Raw genomic sequence first — 22,171 nt, 5'->3', positions numbered from 1 at the left:
AATTGCAAAGTTACCTGAGTATCTCTTTTCTTGTACATGTGTGATGCTGATATCACCAAAAACCTTGTCACCTTCATCAGGCCAATATTTTGCACATTTTGTTTTGCTGTATTCCTCAAGGTTTGTTAGCATTAAAATGAGCTCCAAATGTTGTTCCCAGATCATTCTCCAGAAATCACACACTGTATTGTCCATAGGTCCTTGAGCACAAATGAATTTCTTTCTTTCTTTATAACCAACCACAAAGTTGGCATTGATATAATCTCCTCCTATCACATTATCAGCACAAGACAGCTTCACCCGTGTTTGGTCATATGCTTTAATATCTGGATACCTATTTTTGTACATATTTTCTCTTGCCTCAGATGCTCTCGTTGTCCTGTCAGGAAATCTATCTGGCAGGAGCTGAATGAGAGAGAAAGTAACACAGATTAAAAGACCTACATGCAACACGAAATAGGTAGCATAAATTGGAATGAAGAAAAGGTCATAACCTCATGCATATGCTTCAAATAATTCACTTATTTTTTATACTTCTTGACCCAATGGAGTTTTAATGGACTTTCCATTCCACTCTCAATTAAAACAGAATGATACATATTATTCCTCATGCATTCTACAACAAAAATTCAGCATAGTTTTTACCAGGGGTTAATATCAAGGAATGCTAATATATTCGGTGTTCCCAGTTCATTCTCAAAAATATTTTTCAATCCCACTAAGCTTTCAGTACAATATTTTAACATTCAAGGCAGTAGAAGTGCATTCAAATCATTGACTATCATTAACTCAACTATATTTACTAGATATACACATTAAATAAAACAGTTTCTGGCATCACTTGGTGGAAAGTCTTCACATTAAAATTGAAAAAAGTCGAGTGGTTTATTTTCAATTTAAATAGACATACACATTGCCTAGCAACTTTGTTATTCTTCTGAAAAACTGTTACTAGCTACATCGATAAACAGTGCAGAGCCTAGGTTTATGACTTAAAGACATTCACAAACTCTACCTTGTCCCAGGACATAAATCTGTACAGTAATGCTTCATGCTAGTGACTGCTTTGTGATTTTGGTGGCAGGGATGGGTGACATAATCTGTCACTAATGATAGATTGCAGTTTTATCCAAAGACTCCCCTCACCTTAAATTTGTGGAATTAGTAAAGAAAAAGAAATTCGAAGGCTAAAAGCAATAATTTCTCCAGTTAACAGAAGATAAAACTATTGAAGCAACACCCTTTTATTTATCAGTAAACTACTCTAAAATGAACAGTGAAACATTTAGGCAGAAGACAAAATTTATTCCTTAACTTTTTTCCATAACTGTTTAGTTGCCATGATTTACATTCCATATAACTGAACGGAGCAAAGGTCCAATTGTTGATTAAATTGGAACGCTCTCTCTTTAGTAATGATGTTGAAAATGTATTATTAGCCCCATCATAATATGGTAGAAACATTAATCATGCCAGTAAAATTAAAGAGATATAGAACAGATGAATTGCAGATGTCATTTATCTCACAAATGATAAATGATCAGAATAGTGTTGTCTGACGTTGATAGGAAGAAAAGCATTTTAAGTAAAAGTGTTTTGGTGCGTAATTATCTCCTGCCACATACCTTTATGATGTTTTTGACGGTGATACTGTAGAATAGGAAATATGAGAATGTTGTAAATTCAATTCCTGGGAAATACAGGTGTAACTTTCACCTATGAGACCAAGCCGATTCAATGGAAAAATACTAAGTATATTTTCTCCCATCAGACATAGAAAATGTTTTCCTTTAATACAAATTTTGATAATATCACTGTTTTGAGTCAGAAGCAAGCAGCAGAGTTATAATATTTCGTTGAAAAGTACTTTCTAAAAATATCCATCCATAAAAGATGCGGGGTTTGACTGTGATTATTTTTTACTTTATTATTATCTGATTATGGAGAACTCAAAAGTGCTCAAATGTCAACTTCTTTCACTATGATCAAACTAAGTGAACCACAGCTGTGCCAAATCTGAAAGTTGGTTGGGACTCCTGCAATTAAGACTGTGTATATGAGGGAAGAATTACCATTTCTTATGAAACTGGGTTGCGTAAATATGCCATTTCTTATTAATATTCTATCTTGTGATATCATGCTATTAGAATAATAGAATAATTCACCTTGCATACCTCAAATTCATGTTGAAATCCATAATCTGAATCACGGTGTCTTTCAATAAAGGCTGTAACCAAATTTTCTTTGGAAATGGGAGTCATGTCTGGTGGACTAGAAGAAACTAATACATGCCCACCACGCAAACCACGACAAAGATGCCTGAAAATAGACAAAATATTATTCTCATGGATCTGGCCAAGGATAATAAATAACAATTCAAATGTCACTCTCATGGAGTTGGCCAAAGATAATAAATGATGATTAAATGGCATTATTTTTCAGGCATTTTAAAATTTTGCAATACTTCATTCATATAATGATGAATATACTATATCTCTGGTCTTATAATATCAGCATGTAATGGGCATAATTATTAACCATTGGCTGCTCATCCATTAATTACTAAGCATAGCATAAATTTGATTTTTAAATTTAAGTCACCTTTTATTTTTGTGAATTACAAAATTTTTATCATCATGAGAGACTTCCCCCAGGGTCAACTAATGATACCTGGTACCCGGGAGGTCACTGGCCGACCCAAGGACTCCTCTAAGCATTACTAGCCTTGAATCAAAAGATGAACATGAGTCATATTACCCAACAAGTTCTTAAGGAACAATTTGAATGTACCTTCTCCCTCACATATGCTCAACTCCAAATTAAGTTGCATTTCTTCAGTTAACAAGCTGCATTCAGTAATAACAATGGCCTTAAATGCTCATAAAAAAATTCATTAATACAAAATTTTTCTCTTGCAAAGATCTCCGACAATATTACACAAGAGGTGTTCCCGAAGTGTTCTGAAAAAATTTCGTGTCATTCCCATCAGATCCAGGAACCTCTCTCTAGCTCTACCTCACTTACAAATTCCATGTGATGAAGGGCACTCCTAGAGATATCAGCATCTTTAACTTAAGGATTTCATTTATTAGAGGCTGCAAAATTTTCTACCTGTCATTCTGTTTTACAATAAACCATTCACAAAGTGATCAGCTCCCTTTTACAAAAAATTGAAAATCAAACAATGGCATCTAACTGTTGCACTTTGTTTTGCTCTCACTAAAACACTTGCTGGTTTGTTTAAGCAATTGAGTTACCCTTTATGAACTGCCATAATAATACAAATGATAACCATTGACTTACCTAAATGAATTTCTCAGGGTCATTTCCACTCCCTGTGCCTCAGCCACTTGTTTTGTATATCGCTGCAGTAGACATATTGCAAGCAGAAGAATGAGCACCACAAATATTATGCCACAAAGCACTTGCAGGATAATTGATATTAGTTGAGAAGAGGACTCTGCTTTTTCCACTTGAGGCCCAGGATTTAACTGTGGAAAATAATCACTGTATGCTGTGTACACAGTGTTGCCTGGTCCTAGAACTGAAAATTGCCCTCTTTTAGTAAATTAATCCTTTTACTATTTTTACCAAAATGACACCACTTTTAGCCATATCATGTCTAAATTCTTAAGCCATTCATTGAATGACTAACTGAATGAGCACTGTATTGTATAACAGTTAAAGAATTACCTTTCAACAACTGTTGGCTAAGATCTCATTAAATATCAATGAAATACTGGACCATTTACACCACTCAACATTACGTACCTCGGCGGCATTTAAATCACTGTAACATGCAAATTTCATCCAAGAATATAGAGTAAAATATATACAGCATTATTGTATCCATAGCCATACTGCAAATACAATAAATAATATACTTTTAGTCTAGTTCTTTTCAGGGTTTATTCTTCTACAAATGTTCCATTTTGTGACAAAACATTTAAAAATATTTGCCACTTAAGAGAACTGCAACTTAATTAAATTTTTCTTTATCCATTCAACAGCATGAATACTCGCACTAAATGTCAACAAATGATATCCTGATTTAAAAGTATCTTAAATCAACTTTAAATGGGAGCCATGAGTCCGTATTGACTTCATTGTTAAATATCGTGGAACAAACCTGTAATTTCAATGAATCCAGTGTAGTTACTGTTCATGTCCAACTGTCCATCTTGTACACGTGTCATGTATGGCCTACCCGATTTTATTTCCCTTAATACCCGTGAGATGACAGAATCGGTGGAGGGGGTGATGAATGATTCTGCAGTGGTTACCATGTCAGTCATAAGTGCAGCCGGTGGTTCTGAACTTGACACATTCGTTTCACTAAGAATGACCTCAAACGTTGTGGTCCTGGGAGGTAGGGTGGTTTGAGTCATGGGATTCCGAGTGGTCGGGGCTGAGGTTGGAGGTGGAATGGGAGTAGTGGGAGGAACAAATGGTGCATGAGTGCTGGTGGGTGCATTGGTGGGGAGTGGAATAAAAGTGGTAGGGGTGGGCACTTCCTCGGGAGAGGGCTGCGTCGCCAAACAAGCTCTGCACTGACTAGTCTCCACGTTTGAAGTGATGCCATCGCCCAGGAAAATTTCACTCGCAAGTTTGTCACTGGAGAGAGAAAAAGAGGCAATTAAAAACTGTGTGGAACAAAAATCTTGATTAATTCACTTCCTTTTCAATGGCAAACCATAATTCTCTGAATCTACATTTCATTAGCTATGCCAGGCCAAAAAAATCAGAGCCAACAAATATTGTATTCCCTCAAACATTTGAGGGAGAGGAGACCTGCATCAAGCAGGAACTTTCAGATACCACATTTGCCAGGGCATAGCATACACTTTTTCCCCCTTAAAATATGCCTTGCGCAATGGTAATCAAAATTATTGGTTGAGGGATGCAAGAAAAAAATCACCACTTTTCCTACATTATCATGTAATCCAGGGCAAAGGAATTGTAAAATGCTTTCTATCCACTGCTCCTTCTTAGGTCTACATTACTCACTCACTTATCACCACACTGATCATAAATGCACTGCATTGAATGATCATCTTTTTGAGAGCTGATACTTGACTGTTCATTACAGTTGAACATTTTGATGCATTAATGTCGCAAGAACCATCTAACATTCACCATAACAAGGCTCACCTTTCAAACATTTCTGCTACATAAGCCCCTCCCTTCTTATTATGATGAACATCATCATACGTCGTGATCACCACATCTTGAGGAGCTGGGAGGAATGTATTACTTTGCTGTGGCTCCAACTTGATGAGAATGACCCTAAGAAGAAAAAATGCAATGAGACACATAATAACGCTGAAACCAGGCACTCGTATAAAATATTTACTCAAATAATAACCTGTAACAACAGATTGGCCCATTTCTTTCCGAGACACGCGGCAAAATTAATTTGATGAGGTATCTGCCTTGTTCTTCAATCTTTTTCCATCGTATGTCTTTGAGCTTATCTGGTGTTGTGGGTGGCATACCACATGTCCTATTGACCTCTGGACCTGGAGTTCTGCTGCGAGTGAAACCAGACACCTGCAGCCAAACAAATGACATTATTATTATTATTATTGGCTTTCTACTGGTGAAGGTAGGTGTTGGATTGGCACAGCCTATACAACGGTACAAAAACACATTTATTTGCCTCTGTTAACAAAAAACAACCCGACAACTGACACTACAATAAGCTACTCTTCCATTCTGCATATAATTCCTTTCTCACTTCATTCTATCCAACATCCCTGTCCTATTCCTTCCCCATCCATCTTTCCTGCCTCCTTTGGATTTCTCCAAATAATCATCTCTCCTTTCCCACCCAGCATAGAACTCACCTTTTTGTTTTCTTATCTGCCCATTTCACCTTTTCCATCCTCCTCCACACCCACATTTCAAAAGCCTCCAATTGACACTTATCATGCTGCTTTAACAATCACTTTTCTGCACTGTTCAAAAACAAGCTTCATATCAAAGTTAAAACGAGTAATTTCTTAACAACCTTATTGAACATCCATCTGCTCTAGTTTATGAACATCTATTTAAATGTTCAACTCAAATTTTTACTTTCTCAAAAACCCGATAACCTTTGTTTTGCTTACATTTATTCGGATCCCATGACTATTGTACTGACCTTCCAACCCACTCAGGAGAATTTAAAACCCCTCGGCTGACTGGAGAACTAAATCTTGATCATCCACAAACCTAACTGATTTTATTAATTGTTCACCAAATGCATTCCTATCTCCAGTTCTTCTCATGCCTCATTAACCATTTCTCTTATCAATGATCCTGAGAACCCATTGTTCTTGCCTGCAAAATCAAACAATTCTATATCCCTCACATTCAGCTGCCTTTCTCTTTATTAGAATGGAAACTAATGCAGATCTGATCAAATTTCCAGGCCTAATTCCTCCCTCATACATGCTATCATGAATTATTCCATAAAAACTCTTCCCTGCACATTTCCCTATCCTTTCAAAAAACCTGCAGGAATGTTGTCTGACACCAAGGCCTTATTTGATTTCAATTCCCTCAATGCCCTTTCTATCTTTCTTTCCCTGTGTCTGCTGGCTTTACCATATAGTTCCTCAATATATTCCTTCAATTTGCCTAGAATATTCCCTGATTCAATTAATAATTTGCCTGACTTATCTTTGATTGTTTGACAGTCTTTTCCCTTCTCACTCCTGACAATGCTCTTTTTTACCTTTCTGAATACATCACCAGTTTCACCTTTCCTTTTTAAACTTTCTATTTCCTCAAACTGTGCCTTCAACCATGTTTCTTTTTCTCTACTTGTTTTCTGCCTCAGTTTATTACTCAACTCTTTGTACTTCCACCGAACTCTTGATTCACATTCTTCCATTTTCTTCTCTCATCCATCTTTCTGATCATATCATCCATATTCCATGATTTTCCTATTCCTTTCTCTTTCTATGTGCTTGTTAGTGGATTTTGATTCCTCTTTTTTTACATATTTCCTTTTTTCTTCTATTGTACCCAGCTCCCTTTCCTCACTTATAATTTTCTATACAGCCTTCTGATACTCCTTCCTTGTCGTTTCAATTAAAGCTTCTACATTCCATTTCCTAAACCATTTTCCCTGGTATATCCTTCTGAATCTGATGTTACACTTCATTGGTACTAAATTATGATCTGGATCCACTTGCCTTCCCAGGAAACTATGTGAATTAATCATGCTGCTCTTAAATCTGTGCCTAATCATTTACCTGATATCTTTCTGAATCCCCGGGCATTGTTCATGCATACGTACACCTATCCTGCTGTTTAAGCAATACTTATTATGGTTAAGTCCTGTCATCATATTTTGCTAGAAAATGGATCACTTAAACTTATTGCATATACATCAGGATTTTCTGTTCCCTTCCTTGCTTTGCTTCTGCACAAATAGAATTCATTCTGAAACATCCTTGAACTAATAATAATATGAGAATATTTTTTTAGTTGGTACATGCTAAAATTAAGAAAATACTTTGCTAAGATTCTTTAAAAATTAAGACTGCTTCTACTTAGAAGACCCTTTTCCATAATTTCTTTCCATACTTAACTCCTGTTAGTAATACAATACATGGAAAATGGGCAGAAAAACCACAACTGACTGGAGGGAAACAAAATTTTTACCCTTTAAGAATAAATAGTCTAAGTCAAGGAAAATTAAAGTACAGCACATTTTTCAGATGAATTCAACAATGATGAGTTCAAATTCATATCATCTTAAAAGTATCTGATTATTAAGCTTGTTTACTGATAAATGATCACTACCATTGAGTCTAAACAGACATTAACCTGTATGAATATTGAGAACTTACCCCATTTTGCAACAAAAATTTGTCAGTTTCCCAAGGTGTTGCACAGGTCTCACCAAAATAATATCATGTGTTCAGGGAATTATGAACTGTTTGGTATGAAATTCTCATTTAACAGATACTAGAAAAATCATTTATTAGATAAGTAACTCATTTAGAGATAACTGTGGAACTAAGAAGCAACACTAAAGTCTCTATATAAAAATCTCGCAAAAACTGAGGCACCATATGCAAGATGAACATTAATTGATGATACATATGATAAAAGTCAAACATTATGGCCAACATAATACTTCATCACCTAGCCAGAATTTTTAGTTGACTATTTTGGAACATCAAATAACAGGTAGGGCACGACCCTTCTTAAGCAGCACTGAAGAAGAATTTCTCCTGATCATCTGCAAAATATCCTGAGTTTTCCAAAGAGGGAGATTTTTGGAGTTTTACATGTTTTCTGATTCTTCCAACCTCAGTTCAACCATTACATATTGTCACAGATATAAAGGGAGGCAACTAGAAGCCAAGGTCATTTGCATAATTAGGGATATATGGGTAATTGGATCGAGTTAGAAATTTTGGGAAAAGGGAGGTGTGGAGGGTAAACCCAGGATCGGCACCTTAATGGAAGACACTATGGGGTCCACATTGTTACACTCTATCCAACTGATAACGTGCTCTGCATTAAGTGCTTCCCTCATGGCACCCCAAACAGGGATCCAAAATTCCTAAAAAATTCTGCAACCTTAGGGAACGGAACCCGAGCCCTAAGGATGGGAAGCCAGTGCACTAGCCACCATACCAATCCAATCTCCCTATTAATATAATTTCAGCACCACTATACATAGTTAGTGAACATATTTCATTGCAATGCTAAATATTCAAGTTAAATTTTCTTTTAAACGTACTGGAGCAAAAATGCTGACTTCTAGGCTTAAGGGATTATGCAGCTGAATTCAAACAAGAACTAGATGAAACTAAGATAATTATGGATTTACCTTAACAGTGTAGTTGGTGTTTGGCGGAATGTCATCAAAAAGAGAGCTGCGGTACGTCTCATCAACACTTCTTGACTTGACTGGCAATGTTAATCTACCCCAGTCTCCTTTCTCATTCTTGTATATGGAATCACCTTCAAGGATAACCTAGGCACAATCAAATTACTATAATTAAAATTTAACTGCCGCAGACTATTTTTTTGAAAAAATAAAGCATGCAACTAAAAATGTGTTTTATAAGATAGAAAAATAATGAATGAACTAAAATTACCTATCCCAGTCCTGATGCAGTTAAGTATTTAGATTTCTTTGTGCCAATACTTAGTTAAGCTTCTATAGCATTAAGATTTACATCCACATCATTGTCCAACTTCTGGGCATCAATTAGTCGTGGACATGAAGTGGTACCAGAAAGTAAGGATAATCCATAATACTTTAAAATGCTTAAAAAGAACAAGCAAAACATCTACAGAATTAAAAATATTTAAGGAAAAGTTTTATGTATTTTACCCATTAATGTTACAAAGAAACCATAATTTCTAATTACATTTAAACTATCAGAGTTACTTACTCGTATTTTAACTCATTTTAAACTTAAAACACTTGAATAATGGGACCATTACACTATTCACAATGTTCACAGAGAGTCTATAAATAGCAGGACTGAGTAGGTACCTTTATACGAAGTACATTGGGTCCTCACTTTAAAATGGGTTTACAATACAAATTTGTTTTAGAATGTGCTCAGTGAAGAAGCTCATGGCTCAATTTCTGACTGAATACTCACATTATTATTGTTTGTGTCTTTGGAAATTTTTAATCTCATTGGATTTCAGAGCCTCTACCACAGGTTTTCCAGAATTTCATGTCAGTCAACAATTGTGCATGTCTTGTACTGACTGCTGCATTTTATGCCCCGGTGATTTATGTACTCGGGTCAAAAATTCATGTTGCAGTGCAAACAGCCATAATGCTGATGGTTTGCACTGTCATCATTCCCAGCATAATGACACAAGATGTCAACGTGAAAGTTGTATTTGCATTCTCCAGATATGTAACTTTTGTGCCTGACAAAGGTTTATCATGAAAATCACATGAGTCCACTGATGCCAGGGAGTACTACTGCTCCCTTTCAATTAATAAGCATGTTGCAATCTTGCCCAAGTATCTAAAGTTAACATCTGATTCCTTAATCTTTCCATCAAAATTTCATCACACAAGAGATCAAAATTTGACGACTGCATAAGAAAAGAGTATACGGGGTGGACAAAGATGAGTATGGCTTACCCACTGCAGCCACCACTGTTGTTCCATTTAGTCAGCTATCCTCGAGTCCTTGACTTTGGCAGCTCTGAAGGCAGAGCAAAGTAAAAGTTTCTTGAAAACAGGACAGGGTGGCATATTGCATATTTTAAGTAGCATTCATGAAAAAAGGCTTCCACTATTCCCCAATTCATATATATATGTTCCCACTCTTCATTACACTGCCTTGTTTATGAGTGCCTTATGAGTTATAATTTGGAATTAAATAACACTGTCAAGGTAGTAATCAGAGTGGCCACTCATTTTCTGGATTCACATTCCCGACACTTCCCCAATTTTCCCAACGAACATGCCATCTTTTTTTATTAATTTTTCTTCTGAGTGTTTGAAAACTGATTAAATATCTTTCTTGTAGATCGTCTGAAATCACTTTGCTTGACACTGGTATATCTAAAGTAAGTCCTACTAAGAGTCCAGCAAGAACAATGGGCTTTGGCTAAGATGAACTGATCTCTTAACTAAAATGAACGCATTTTTCATGGGAAATTCCTGATTTCCACATAATATTTCCAATATTATGCAACAAAGTCCCAACTTAAAAAAAAATTGGGTCTCTTCCCAATTTCTTCCTGAAGAGTGCTGAAGAAAGTGACTGATTCCTGACTTTTCCAAGAGAGTGAGTGAGATCCTGGTAATTAATTGAACTGATTTTCAATAAAAATGCAATCTTGATTCATCAGAACGAACGGTAAAATATTGGCTACTGCCAGTCACCAAACATGCATTGAAGATGAAACTGAGAAGTTTGATGTGAATTTTGCCTTTGCACTGTACTGCGCTAGGCAGGCTTTTTTCAGCAGCATAACAAACAGATAGTATGAAATTCTGCATTAATAAAAACTGGTCAATATGGGTTCAAGTAAGTACACCAAGTTGTTCAGTATGTGTTCAAGTTATGAAATTGGCCACCTTGGTCATTTTCCTAAGCATTCCATTACAATAAGTACAATGCAAATTCAATTATGTATGCATGACTGAATAGAGTATCAAGAATGAATTATCAATAATTTGTGTTAACACAAAAATATTTTCATAAGATATATCATAAAAAAATATGATGGGCTCCATCGGGCAAATTAAAACCATAGTGGGGACCCGCTGTACTTTCAACACGATAACAATTTTAGGATATTTACTAATACTTTACTTTTTCCATGATTAATCTGGTGTTCTAACAATAAGTATATTACACATAAAGAGTCAACATAATTAAAGAATGAAATGTCAAACATATGCTCCCATGAAATAATTAAGAGAAATACAAAATATGTCCCAATATTTGGGCAAGCTTTCGTCTGAGGACATCTGAATTAAAAAGAGACACTTGGAGAGATTTGCAGAAGAAAACAGCAGAAAAATTATAATTCTTAGAGGTCACAAAACTTGAATTTTGATACACATAGGAAAATTGCAACGTGCAGGAGTACTATCTTTAAATCAAAATGCAACAACTACATGGCTTAAATATATAAATAACTGATACCATATTTGAAATCTCATGAGAGGACTTACCCTGTAATGCATAATTTTTCCATTCATTTGAATAGGTGGTTCCCAAGACACATAAACAATACTTTTCCTACTAATGTTGTCGAACATACAGGAAACATTTACATTGTTAGGAGGCCCAGGCTCTGCAATTATAAAAGACAATGTTGAAACTGCCAAGAAATACACAAAATCTAAACATGAAATATCAAATTCCAAAGAAACTGCAGGAGATACCGCAACAGTAACTTTTAATAGAGTCATCCGCTAATATTCATTTCAATGTAGCAATTCCAGAGGGTAAAAATCCATAATTTTTTGATTTTTTAAAGTACCATTGGGTTTTGGTAACCTTGGGTATAAGAGCCCTTTTCTAATCAAAGAACAAGGAAATTTATAGAAATTATAATAAATGGTACATGTTTGTAGGGATCCTTGCTTATGAACTCCTGGCAAAAAGGGGCTCAGAGCATCTCTGCCGGATTTTAACCACCCTGGCAATCATGGATTTCTGCTTATGGAGGATATTTAAGGGTAGGATTTTGAGAGCAAGTTACATTCACTGATGGCTTGCAGTGGGTTTTGATGAGTGTACGGTGTGCTACTCATGCTAGTTGTTATGTCTGTGTCCTAAGATTTTGAAGGTCCCCTACGCTAATAGCTCCTTGCGAATGCTGATATGGGTTTACAAAGAATGTCATCAGAATTGATTACTTACTGAAAAAAATTATATGTGCTTAAGGTTGATCAATGACAAAATATCTATTAAACCACTATGCTTGAAAATGTATTAAAATTGTAATTTTAATGGTTATACATGTAAGGCTTAGGGAAAGTAATTACCTCTCCTGTGATGGCTGAATTTCCCAAGCAATATAAGGTACTATGCTTTGAGTCATCCTTCAACTATTAAAACAACTTTCACTAGCCCCAGTGGTGGAGGGGTAACCTCCTCATCTACAAATCCAAGGGTCATGGGTTCGATTTCCACCTGGGTGGGTTTTCCTGCACTTTGGGCTTGGGTGTTTGTGATCTCCATTGGTTTTACTGTTAATAGACCGATGTAAGGGCCAAAAAGTGCTGTTTTCAGACTAAGGCTAAATAAATAAAAATAAATTTTCAAGAAGCAAAGGTTCCTCACTTGATAAGGATGGAGCCATTATTTTAAATTAATAGCTTCACCTTTATTGCTGTGATTTCTTTCATCATTACAAGAAATCACAGTGATCATAATTTCATTCTTGCCTAAATACCTGAACTTGACTAAGTTCCTTCACTAATAAATATGCCTAGAATAATGTCATCAATGAGTATGGTTCCTCAACCAACTCACTAATGTATCTGCCATGAGAGCCAAGGTGTCATGTTATATCAGGGGTGAGCATGGGAGAAGTTCTGGAGCCTAAAAAAAAACATTTGATGACCACCTTCCATCCCATAGGTCAGATGAGCATAAAGGGATAAGGCAGTTCAGCACAAGGGCAGGGAATGCCCCTAGTCTGGAGAGAAGTGAGATCTTCTTTCTGGATATATGAATTATTGAAGGTTTGAGTTCTCATCTACGCAAAGAGCTTACTCCTGCCTTAAAATAATTCTTAGCCCACAGCTAAAACACCACATTTGGATGCAACCACTTGCCACTGGGCATATTTAGAAAGGAACCACCCCTTTCTGTGGGAGGGAAGCATACTCTTTAAAATTGAGAATATTACCAGGACAAATACGTAGCAACCCAATGAACTTAGATTTTTCAACGGATTACAAGGAAAAATTACCTCCATCCATTGTTGTCCCATTTACACCTTTTGTCCAATTCCAACAATGCCTCCCATATTCACTGCATGCTCTGACCTTGAAGTAGTATGTGGTGGCTGGTGATAGATTTTCAAATGAATATGAGGGCTTCAAATCCACAGGTGAGTGTGATGTAGGATAATCAGCTTCTTCCTCTGTATTATTGTCTTGCAATTTTAACTCATAGTAGTGGACAAGATCTTCAATTTCTGGAGGTGGGGCTGACCAGCCCACTGTGACAGAACTGCGGGAGACACCTTTCACCTCAATATCAGGAATAAAGTCTGGGTCTGTAAAAATATCATTGAAAATAAAACATCAACGTGTGGAGTAAATTTCTACAAAAGGCATAGAAAGACAACTAAACAAGAGAAAGAAAATTCATACCACTCCCTCTTTGCAGATCTGACAAAATGTCATAAAATTATGCAAATGTGATAATCATTAGCATTTATTTTTTTAAATTGTGAATTTTCAATATACATTCTGAACCCCTCATTTCTATTATTACCAATTAAAAGTACACAACTTGGTAATACCTAAAGAAGCAGTGGTTGCTCTAGGTGGTGTATGACTGTTGAGGGCATGTGCAGTTCATAGAACACGTATATGATTAAGACCAGTGAGGAACTAAGGGAAAGGATAAGGGCTCAGGAATAACAGCATAGGTAATTAAAATAAATAGCCAGCACTTTAAGTATGAAGTCTATCAAATTCACCGAGAATGATGGCATTTACGCAGGGGTATCCAAATATAATGGGAATAGTGCTATGGTTGGTGGAGCTTAGTAAGCATTTCTTCTGCTAGGTGAGCATAACGCTACTCGATATAAGTTCTAGGAAGGCATTGTTGTCATCTGGGAAGGTCAAGGTCAGTCGCAACATTTCGTTCTGTAAAAGCAATTTTGCTTGCTCCTCATTTTTTATCATGACAGACTTAAGTGAACATTGTGCCGCCGTGACATTTTGCTTTCTGGTAATAACTTTATTATTTCAGCTGAACAAGGCATAATTATTTCTTGCAAGAGATTGTGCAGGGGAAAGTTTATGAATGAAATTTTAGAAGTGATAAAGTAAAGCGATGATGAGATTGAAGACAGCAGGGGAAAAAGAACAATAGTGAGCACAAAAACCTATTATATGAAGTCTGTGTGCTTCTACTCAGATATTTCATGGAGCGAGGTGAAACAATCGCCTATTTCAATAGCTTCGAAAAAGATGCTGTGAGGAGAGGAGGTTGATTTGCACTTCACGGGATTTGAACCTGAAAATTATTAGGAACACTTGCCGGCTGTAGAGGAAATATCCTTGAATATTAAAGATGCTGAGGCTTTGCTTTGTGTTTTTGGAGGTGCTTGGGGTTTACAAACACTAAGTAGAAGAAATAAGAAATTGCTGATAGAGTTTCAGCAGTGGAAAATGTATATACAGAATCTGAAGAGGAGCCTGTTGAAAAATCAGTTGAAATTTTCAAGTCAAGGGAGAGCCTGGGTACTAACATAATTTATATAGACACAGGCTTGCAAAAATATTATGGATATTTGAGAACTGTTGGTGAGATTGAAATAGATGAGCAACTCCAAGGAATCAAATAAAAAAAGCAACTTTTTCAAAACATTTTCTCCTTCTTTTCATACATCTTGGCAACTTAAGGTACCTTGAAGGAATTTATGAAGTGTGCCCGGATGTATGTACATTATAATAATTATATCTTTTTCAAGTGTGAGTTGACTTAATTCATTTTCTGCTATTACAGTTGTTAATTTTCCTTTGTACTAATCCTTTATTTTATATCATTTGACTTGTCCGGCAGACTCTTGAAGTGAAAACCAGGACCTAGCTCTTAAATTTCCATATAATAATCATCAAGCACTATGAATTCATCTAGGGATAATCTTAAAATGATTTCAGTGTTTTAAAGTGTATTTTTTACCTCATTATATCATTAACTTAAATATATATAATTATACCATAATAATTTATATATTATACACCATAATGACATTGAGAATGAAAACAAATGTTCTTACAGCACTAGTAATTAATCAGCAGATGTTAACTTTGTTATTACACAAAATCTTGCTACTTTTAATAAAATTCAACAGAAACCTAATGCCAGATTGCCACATAAAAAACAGGGAGCGATAAAAGCCTTATATATTTCAGCAAGCTGAATTTCGTATACACATAAGTATGTTTCTTCAATTTTTGTTACCTTTTTCTAGCGTAGTGACCCATCTTCCATACTCAGAAACTCCATCTCCAATTACATTGCTGGCACTTAATTTTAACTTGTATGAATTATTTGGCACCAGTCCAGTCACAATTACACTTGTATTATTTCCCTCAATTTTCTTGTTATGTAAGGTCCATCCAGAAGTATTGGTTTCATTATTCATGTGCTAAAAACAGAAACAAACAAGGATCAATTTTTTTTACCTCACACTCATAAAAAAATAAGGTCCAATATTTCATTACTATAAATTGATGACAAGTTTCCAATAACTGTTGATAACATTGAACGCATCTTTTCCACAAGTTTCATCGAAGTACATTCAATTGAATATGCAACAAAACTGCAGCCATGAAGTTAGGAGTGAAATGAATACTTTCAAACACCTCACACCCTCTATATTCACAATCAGAAACTCTTAATCACCCCTGCATAGATTATCCATGCTGCTTCCTCTCCAGCACCTCAAAATTTTGATAAAATTATAATGGTCAAAATAATTGAACACTTTGAAACTTTGACGTACTTTTTAAGAAATACAAGTTGAAAATACCTCGGCTATCATAAAAATTTTTAATTTCACAATATCAAAAGTTGACCACAAGTATTTAATGTTATAACTGAAACATTTTTGTACTATTTGTACTTTCCTGTAATTCATCCTTTCCCTTGTTTTCATTAGTCCTGTATTTTCCAGAGTATGCTTTAAGGTGGGCAAATACATAGTTTTAATGTGCAAAAAATGAAACATTAATTACCTGCTCTGCATTACTTCAATTGGTATCATATGACGATTATGAATCCACATCAGCTATTCATTTTTAACAATCATCTTTTGTCAGCCATTACTATTCGTCCTGGCTATGCTATTGGTTTATCTTATTGAGGAAAATACATTCTCTTACCCACTTTATGATAAGTCTGTGTTCATGAAAATCTATAATTCTATCATTAAATAATTGTTGAAAATGGAAAAAATGAACTTTCCATTGTTAAAACACTTGAATCAATCAAACATAATGGACAAGGACAGTTTCTGTATCTACCTGTCCATATCACGACCATATTTTCCCCTTAATTTGGTAACCTGTGTTTTTCAATCATCTGTGCTTCATTGCACATCCATTATTTTACAGCACATCATAACAATTTAATACAATTAAATAATATTATATCAATGCATTCAGGAGTAAAAGTTCAATAAGTGCACGAAGCAAAATTCTGTCATTCCATGCTCACAGTGCACATTCTTATTATAAATAACACAATATCAACATTTTTCAACAAAATTATAAATATGCAGTAGTTATCCAATTTACTAAGTGAACTGTCTTAAAAATATCATTGTATCAGTAAATCTTAAGAATGTAAAAGTCCTTCAAAAATTCCACATCATTCTACCACATTTGGCTTTACTGCTAATGATAAATAGCTGTTAGGCCGGATATTACTTATAATACTGCACTTTTTATGCATTTATTTTGGTAATTAATTATCTTTTGGAATTTAACTAAATCCAATTACATAATTACAAGTAGAACTCCAATGACTAGTCAAATATGTATGCATACTTTAAAACAAATAAAGATATGTCATAAATGAAAAAGAAACACTTTGTTTCAATCCACCACTTTATTACAGGTACGACTAGTTTCGACGCTACGGCGTCATCCTCAGGTACAAAGTTTAAAGTCACAATCATTGTATATATACCCTCTTCTGGAAAGGGTGGGGGAGTTGTGGGAAGAGGGGGCGGGGAGGGGAGTACGGGGGTAGGTACGAAAGAATGTGGGAGAGGGTAGGAAACACCAGGAAAAGCGTTAGTGAGTGGGGGGGATTGGAAGGTGGGTTAAGAGAGGGGAAAAATTTCATTGGTCGGTATAATTTGAGTCAATGGCTAATGGGGATAAAGGTACGGGTTAGGAGTCAATGGGAGTTAGGGGGAAGGGGTTAGAGGTTCTGTTTTTCTGTTATTGCTAGGGAGGCTTCCAGGAGAGGTGATACGTTTTCAAACAGAATGTCATTGAGTAAAGGATGTTTCTTCATTGTTCTCCGGATCTCCAACTCTTCCTTCTTGTCCATCCTCCTCCCTTTTTCTTCACGATGTAGAATTTTGGGGATGAAATCACTGGTGTGATTTTCCTCCCACAGGTGTTTGGCAACGCTTTTCCTGGTGTTTCCTACCCTCTCCCACATTCTTTCGTACCTACCCCCGTACTCCCCTCCCCGCCCCCTCTTCCCACAACTCCCCCACCCTTTCCAGAAGAGGGTATATATACAATGATTGTGACTTTAAACTTTGTACCTGAGGATGACGCCGTAGCGTCGAAACTAGTCGTACCTGTAATAAAGTGGTGGATTGAAACAAAGTGTTTCTTTTTCATTTATTAAAATGAACTTCCACAAAGTTGAGGCTGAAACTATTGAACTAAGATATGTCATTATCAAACTGATTTACTGGCGGAGAGCTCTGCATGTTTGCCATGAGAAAGGTGCACCCATAGGCCAAGAAAACTTGGGAAGAAGAGCACACAGCACAGCCTATGTACAGACTAAGAAAACTTGTCAATTTACACTGAGATACTAACCCAAACAGAGTACATATTGATGGGTTCATTTCCATCGTTCACTGTCCAATTCATGTAAAACTTTGTAGAACCAATAGCTTTCACAAAATCAATGATGGCTTGAGGTTTATCTAGAAAAGGAAGAAAAACATGCATCAAAAAACTAATTTTTTTAATAAACAGCTGGCAACTCCAGCAGTAGTATATAAAAATAATTAGCCAAAATCAATATGATAGCCACCATAGCAACTAAACTTTTAAACTGTTTTTATACAAGTTGGGAGCATCAAATAAAAATGAAATAAAAAATCCAAGGCATAAGAGAAAAATTAGTCACATAATTTGCATATGTACAAATAATTATCAAAAATAAACAGCATTCACCATTACAGTCAATACCCTGAAGACCAGAAAGATGAAAACACACATGGTAAACAAATCAATGAATAGTGAATACACAAATACGTACTTTCTCAAACATCAAATGAAGTAGTAACTAATAATGACAGTGAAAGTATATCAAGGTGTAAGACAAGGGTACACTCAACCCTTAAGTCTTCAAGCTACCAACATCACCTTTACCAAAATCAACAAATGATTAATTTATAGCATGAATAAAAACTTGTATTGAATAACCATTCACTTCTAGATAGCCAACATCAGTGATCCCATATTCCAAATAATGTTAATTTGAAATATCTGATCACTGATGTTCTCAACAAACAATTCAGTGCACTGAAAATAATGTCACACTAGTGCCTAGATCTTAAATGACATGATACAACGAGCAAAAAAATCAAATATGCACAATCTACCAAGATTTTTAAAAAAGTTTACTAAAAATCTAAGGATCACAGGAAACTTACGCCGGACAAAAAGATGAGCAGGTGCACTGATTTCTCCTTGAGGACCAACAGCTTTACAGTAGTAGGTACCATTATTTTTCCCTGAAGTGTTCAGCCTCAATTTCATTTCATGAATAAAAGTTTTATTGGTAGGGACCAATTCCATACTGCTCCTGGAATAATGAAATGACTTTTGAGAACTAAGGTATTGTTAATTTGGGCTTTTAGATCTCCGGAGAATCTGCGATATTACTTTTTCATCACTAACGTGAGACATTAAGGTACAATAAATGGATACACCTGAGTAAAGTTGACAAAGAAAACATCAATTCAATTTTCAAATAATCACTAAGAATAAAAAAGCTTAAAGTTAAAAAGTTCTACCATTTCCGTGGTATTTCTTAACTATAACTTAAATATAGTGCCATTTTGGGAACTAATAAGTTACACAGGGCGAAACCAAAAACTGATAGTTGGTACTGGAGGGTCTGGGTTCAATTCTGAGTGATGTTAATGGCTACCTCAGTTTTACTTTAGTTAAAACATGTCCTACTATCCTAGTGTGTGAATTTCACATGTTTTTAGCCCTGGTATTATTAGAGCTCTACCCTCACTTTTGAAACTAATTTTCAGGTTGCTAACTTGCTTTTTTTTATTTGGTACTACAAAAATAATGATTATTGATCATTATACTGCAAAACCCTAATTTTATTCAGGAAGATACCCTTGCAGCACTTCCAAACACAATACTCCTTTTATATTTTATCACAAACAAGAGTACATGTTTGGGAGCTGCCTAAATTTAATTAACTTGCCATCCAAAATTCACCAAAAGAATAGACGATACAAGTTATTTTTAACTAGGACATTATTTAACGTATAATGTGATGATGATAGTGTCAGATATTTTCAATAAAGAAAGGCATGTTGTGGGCATATTTAAAACCTATAAGAACTTGAGAATTGCTCTTACTATTCAAAAACTAATAATTTGATTGGCAGTTCAGATGTTTATTCACTGTTCAGCTCGGTTTTTCATGAGGTTTTGGTAAACAAGAAAAACACCCTGGAAAAATTTTTATTATTCATCGTAATATGAAGTTGAAATTTCATAGAATGACATTGATGTTAGACACTGCTGAATAAAATTTTTAAATAGATTTTGAACAATGACAATTATCAGCCCTTCATAAAACATTGGCCTTTGAGTCCAACAGGAGTTTGAAGTAAGCACTTGATTGGCACAGAAAGGCCTTTTATCCTGGTTTGGTAGCAAACCAGGAAAAACTAACAATTGAAAATAGATTTTCCTTGTTAAAAGAAGGAATAAAAACAAACCAGAGTAACTAATGAGAAAGTTGGTAAATCATGATAACTTTCAGGGATTGGATTAAGCGGTTTGCACATGGGGTATTAAATGCCCAGAATCTTGGGTAAAAAAATGAAGATTTGAAAAATCTAGTGATTTCAGCCCCAAAACTGCAAGGCAACTTAGGCAAGAAAATATGGAACATACTCATATAGTTAAATAACATTAAGTATCTACATGGCGGAGAACGATGTACTAACTTCAAAATTCTTCCATGGGAAAAATGATCCCTTTTTAATATATCAATCGAGTACAGTAATATTATCAAGCACAATTCTATGACTGAAATGAAACTTTTAAATGAAATTTGAATAAAATGTTCATCTTTTGATTGTTTTGACTATCATAGATTAACTTCCTATAGCGCATTATTTATTAGTTATGCATTCTATCATTATCTGATTTTTTCTATGCCATATGAAAGAATATTGATTATTGCTACATTATATTGTTATGCATATCAACATATCATATTTGTCCATTATAAGCCAATGCTTCCTGTTGTAATTGGTAATGAAAAAATCACCCCATGGCTAAATTCAAGTCTCTGGAATGATTTTTTCAATTCCGCAGGGCCATGCATTATATCACAAAGAATAAAGGCTAGCATCATTCTTCGTTAATTTGCAAATAACTTTCCATTTAATTTTGATCACCATTGTTTATATTTTTCTATCCTACTTCCAGATTCAGTTAAAATTCGGTTTTATTATTTCAGCATATTTTTACCAATAATTCAATGATGAATTTCAATGGTTAACTCTTCAAATTCCTATGACATCTAAACAGACTTTTGCTCTGATGATTTGACCAACACTGCTGACTGTATATCATTTGGAAAGGGACAGAAAGACATTACATGCAATAATTATAGCTGATTAAATGAAGGGTTATTGAAAAGTAATAACAAATTGATTTTGAAAGAGCAGAGAGATTACTATGGTGGAACCTTGCTTAACGAGCATTATTCGTTCCAGAATCTTACTCATGATGCGAAAAACTCGTTAAGCAAAAAGATTTTTCCCAAATAAATTGACGTAAAATCCAATGTGTTCCATGTCTAAAAATAAACTATGCATATGGTTTAATAAAAAAATATATTGTTTAGGATCATGGATCATCTTCACTCAAATGCGAATTCAATTTGCACAATTTACACTCCATTCAACACTTATGGAGTTTTTGAATGGTAAACAGCCAGAGGTTCAATTTTCAAATTGCTGCTAGCATTGGCAAAAAACATCAGCATGAATTATGATTAAAAATCCATTTCTTACACCTCTTAATTGGTTTTTCTTTCTGACAACTTTACCTTTTCCATTATCCACCTCCCCCACAACTCAAATACTTCCAATCTCCGTGCCTATTATCTTGCTTTATCAACCATGTTTCAGATCATACAAATCTACTGCCTATATTACTACTTCACCAATCTTCTCTCAGCATCCCCGTCATGAAATCCCTCCTCTCCAGACAAAAGATTCTTCACCTAATGCAGTTCTTTTTAAGGTTGATCTTGGTCCAAACCACTTCCAAGATAGGTTGAGTGTTCTACCTGCTCTAATACTGCCCTCGTATTTTAAACTTAGCCTTTCTCCTCCTCAAAAACCACATAACCTTTGTTTTCATTTACATAGATCGTCAACCCATAACTATTATCACACAATTTCTAATGCACTACGCAATGATTGCAGCCCCAAAACTGATTGGCTACTTAAG

At 35.2% G+C, this 22,171-nt stretch overlaps 1 protein-coding gene across 1 annotated transcript in view; it reads right to left on the bottom strand.

Annotated features, from left to right (window-relative positions):
* The window catches only part of Ptp69D (Protein tyrosine phosphatase 69D), a 34,203-nt gene that overhangs the window by 9,075 nt on the left and 2,957 nt on the right, over positions 1-22,171 (bottom strand). The window contains exons 5-16 of the mRNA XM_071599183.1: positions 19,105-19,256; positions 18,260-18,369; positions 15,654-15,840; positions 13,420-13,728; positions 11,669-11,790; positions 8,834-8,980; positions 5,366-5,550; positions 5,152-5,286; positions 4,130-4,614; positions 3,304-3,544; positions 2,175-2,319; positions 15-405 (exon numbers count right to left, since the gene is read on the bottom strand). Of these exons, the coding sequence (XP_071455284.1) occupies positions 15-405; positions 2,175-2,319; positions 3,304-3,544; positions 4,130-4,614; positions 5,152-5,286; positions 5,366-5,550; positions 8,834-8,980; positions 11,669-11,790; positions 13,420-13,728; positions 15,654-15,840; positions 18,260-18,369; positions 19,105-19,256 (2,609 nt within the window). The remainder of the gene's footprint in view (positions 1-14; positions 406-2,174; positions 2,320-3,303; positions 3,545-4,129; positions 4,615-5,151; positions 5,287-5,365; positions 5,551-8,833; positions 8,981-11,668; positions 11,791-13,419; positions 13,729-15,653; positions 15,841-18,259; positions 18,370-19,104; positions 19,257-22,171) is intronic.

This window comes from Hetaerina americana, unplaced genomic scaffold (assembly GCF_022747635.1).
Source record: "Hetaerina americana unplaced genomic scaffold, ioHetAmer1.1.p SCAF_109, whole genome shotgun sequence".
Classification (NCBI taxonomy): domain Eukaryota; kingdom Metazoa; phylum Arthropoda; class Insecta; order Odonata; family Calopterygidae; genus Hetaerina; species Hetaerina americana.
The sequence above is the reverse complement of the archived record's forward strand: the minus strand, read 5'-3'. Positions and strand labels throughout refer to the sequence as shown.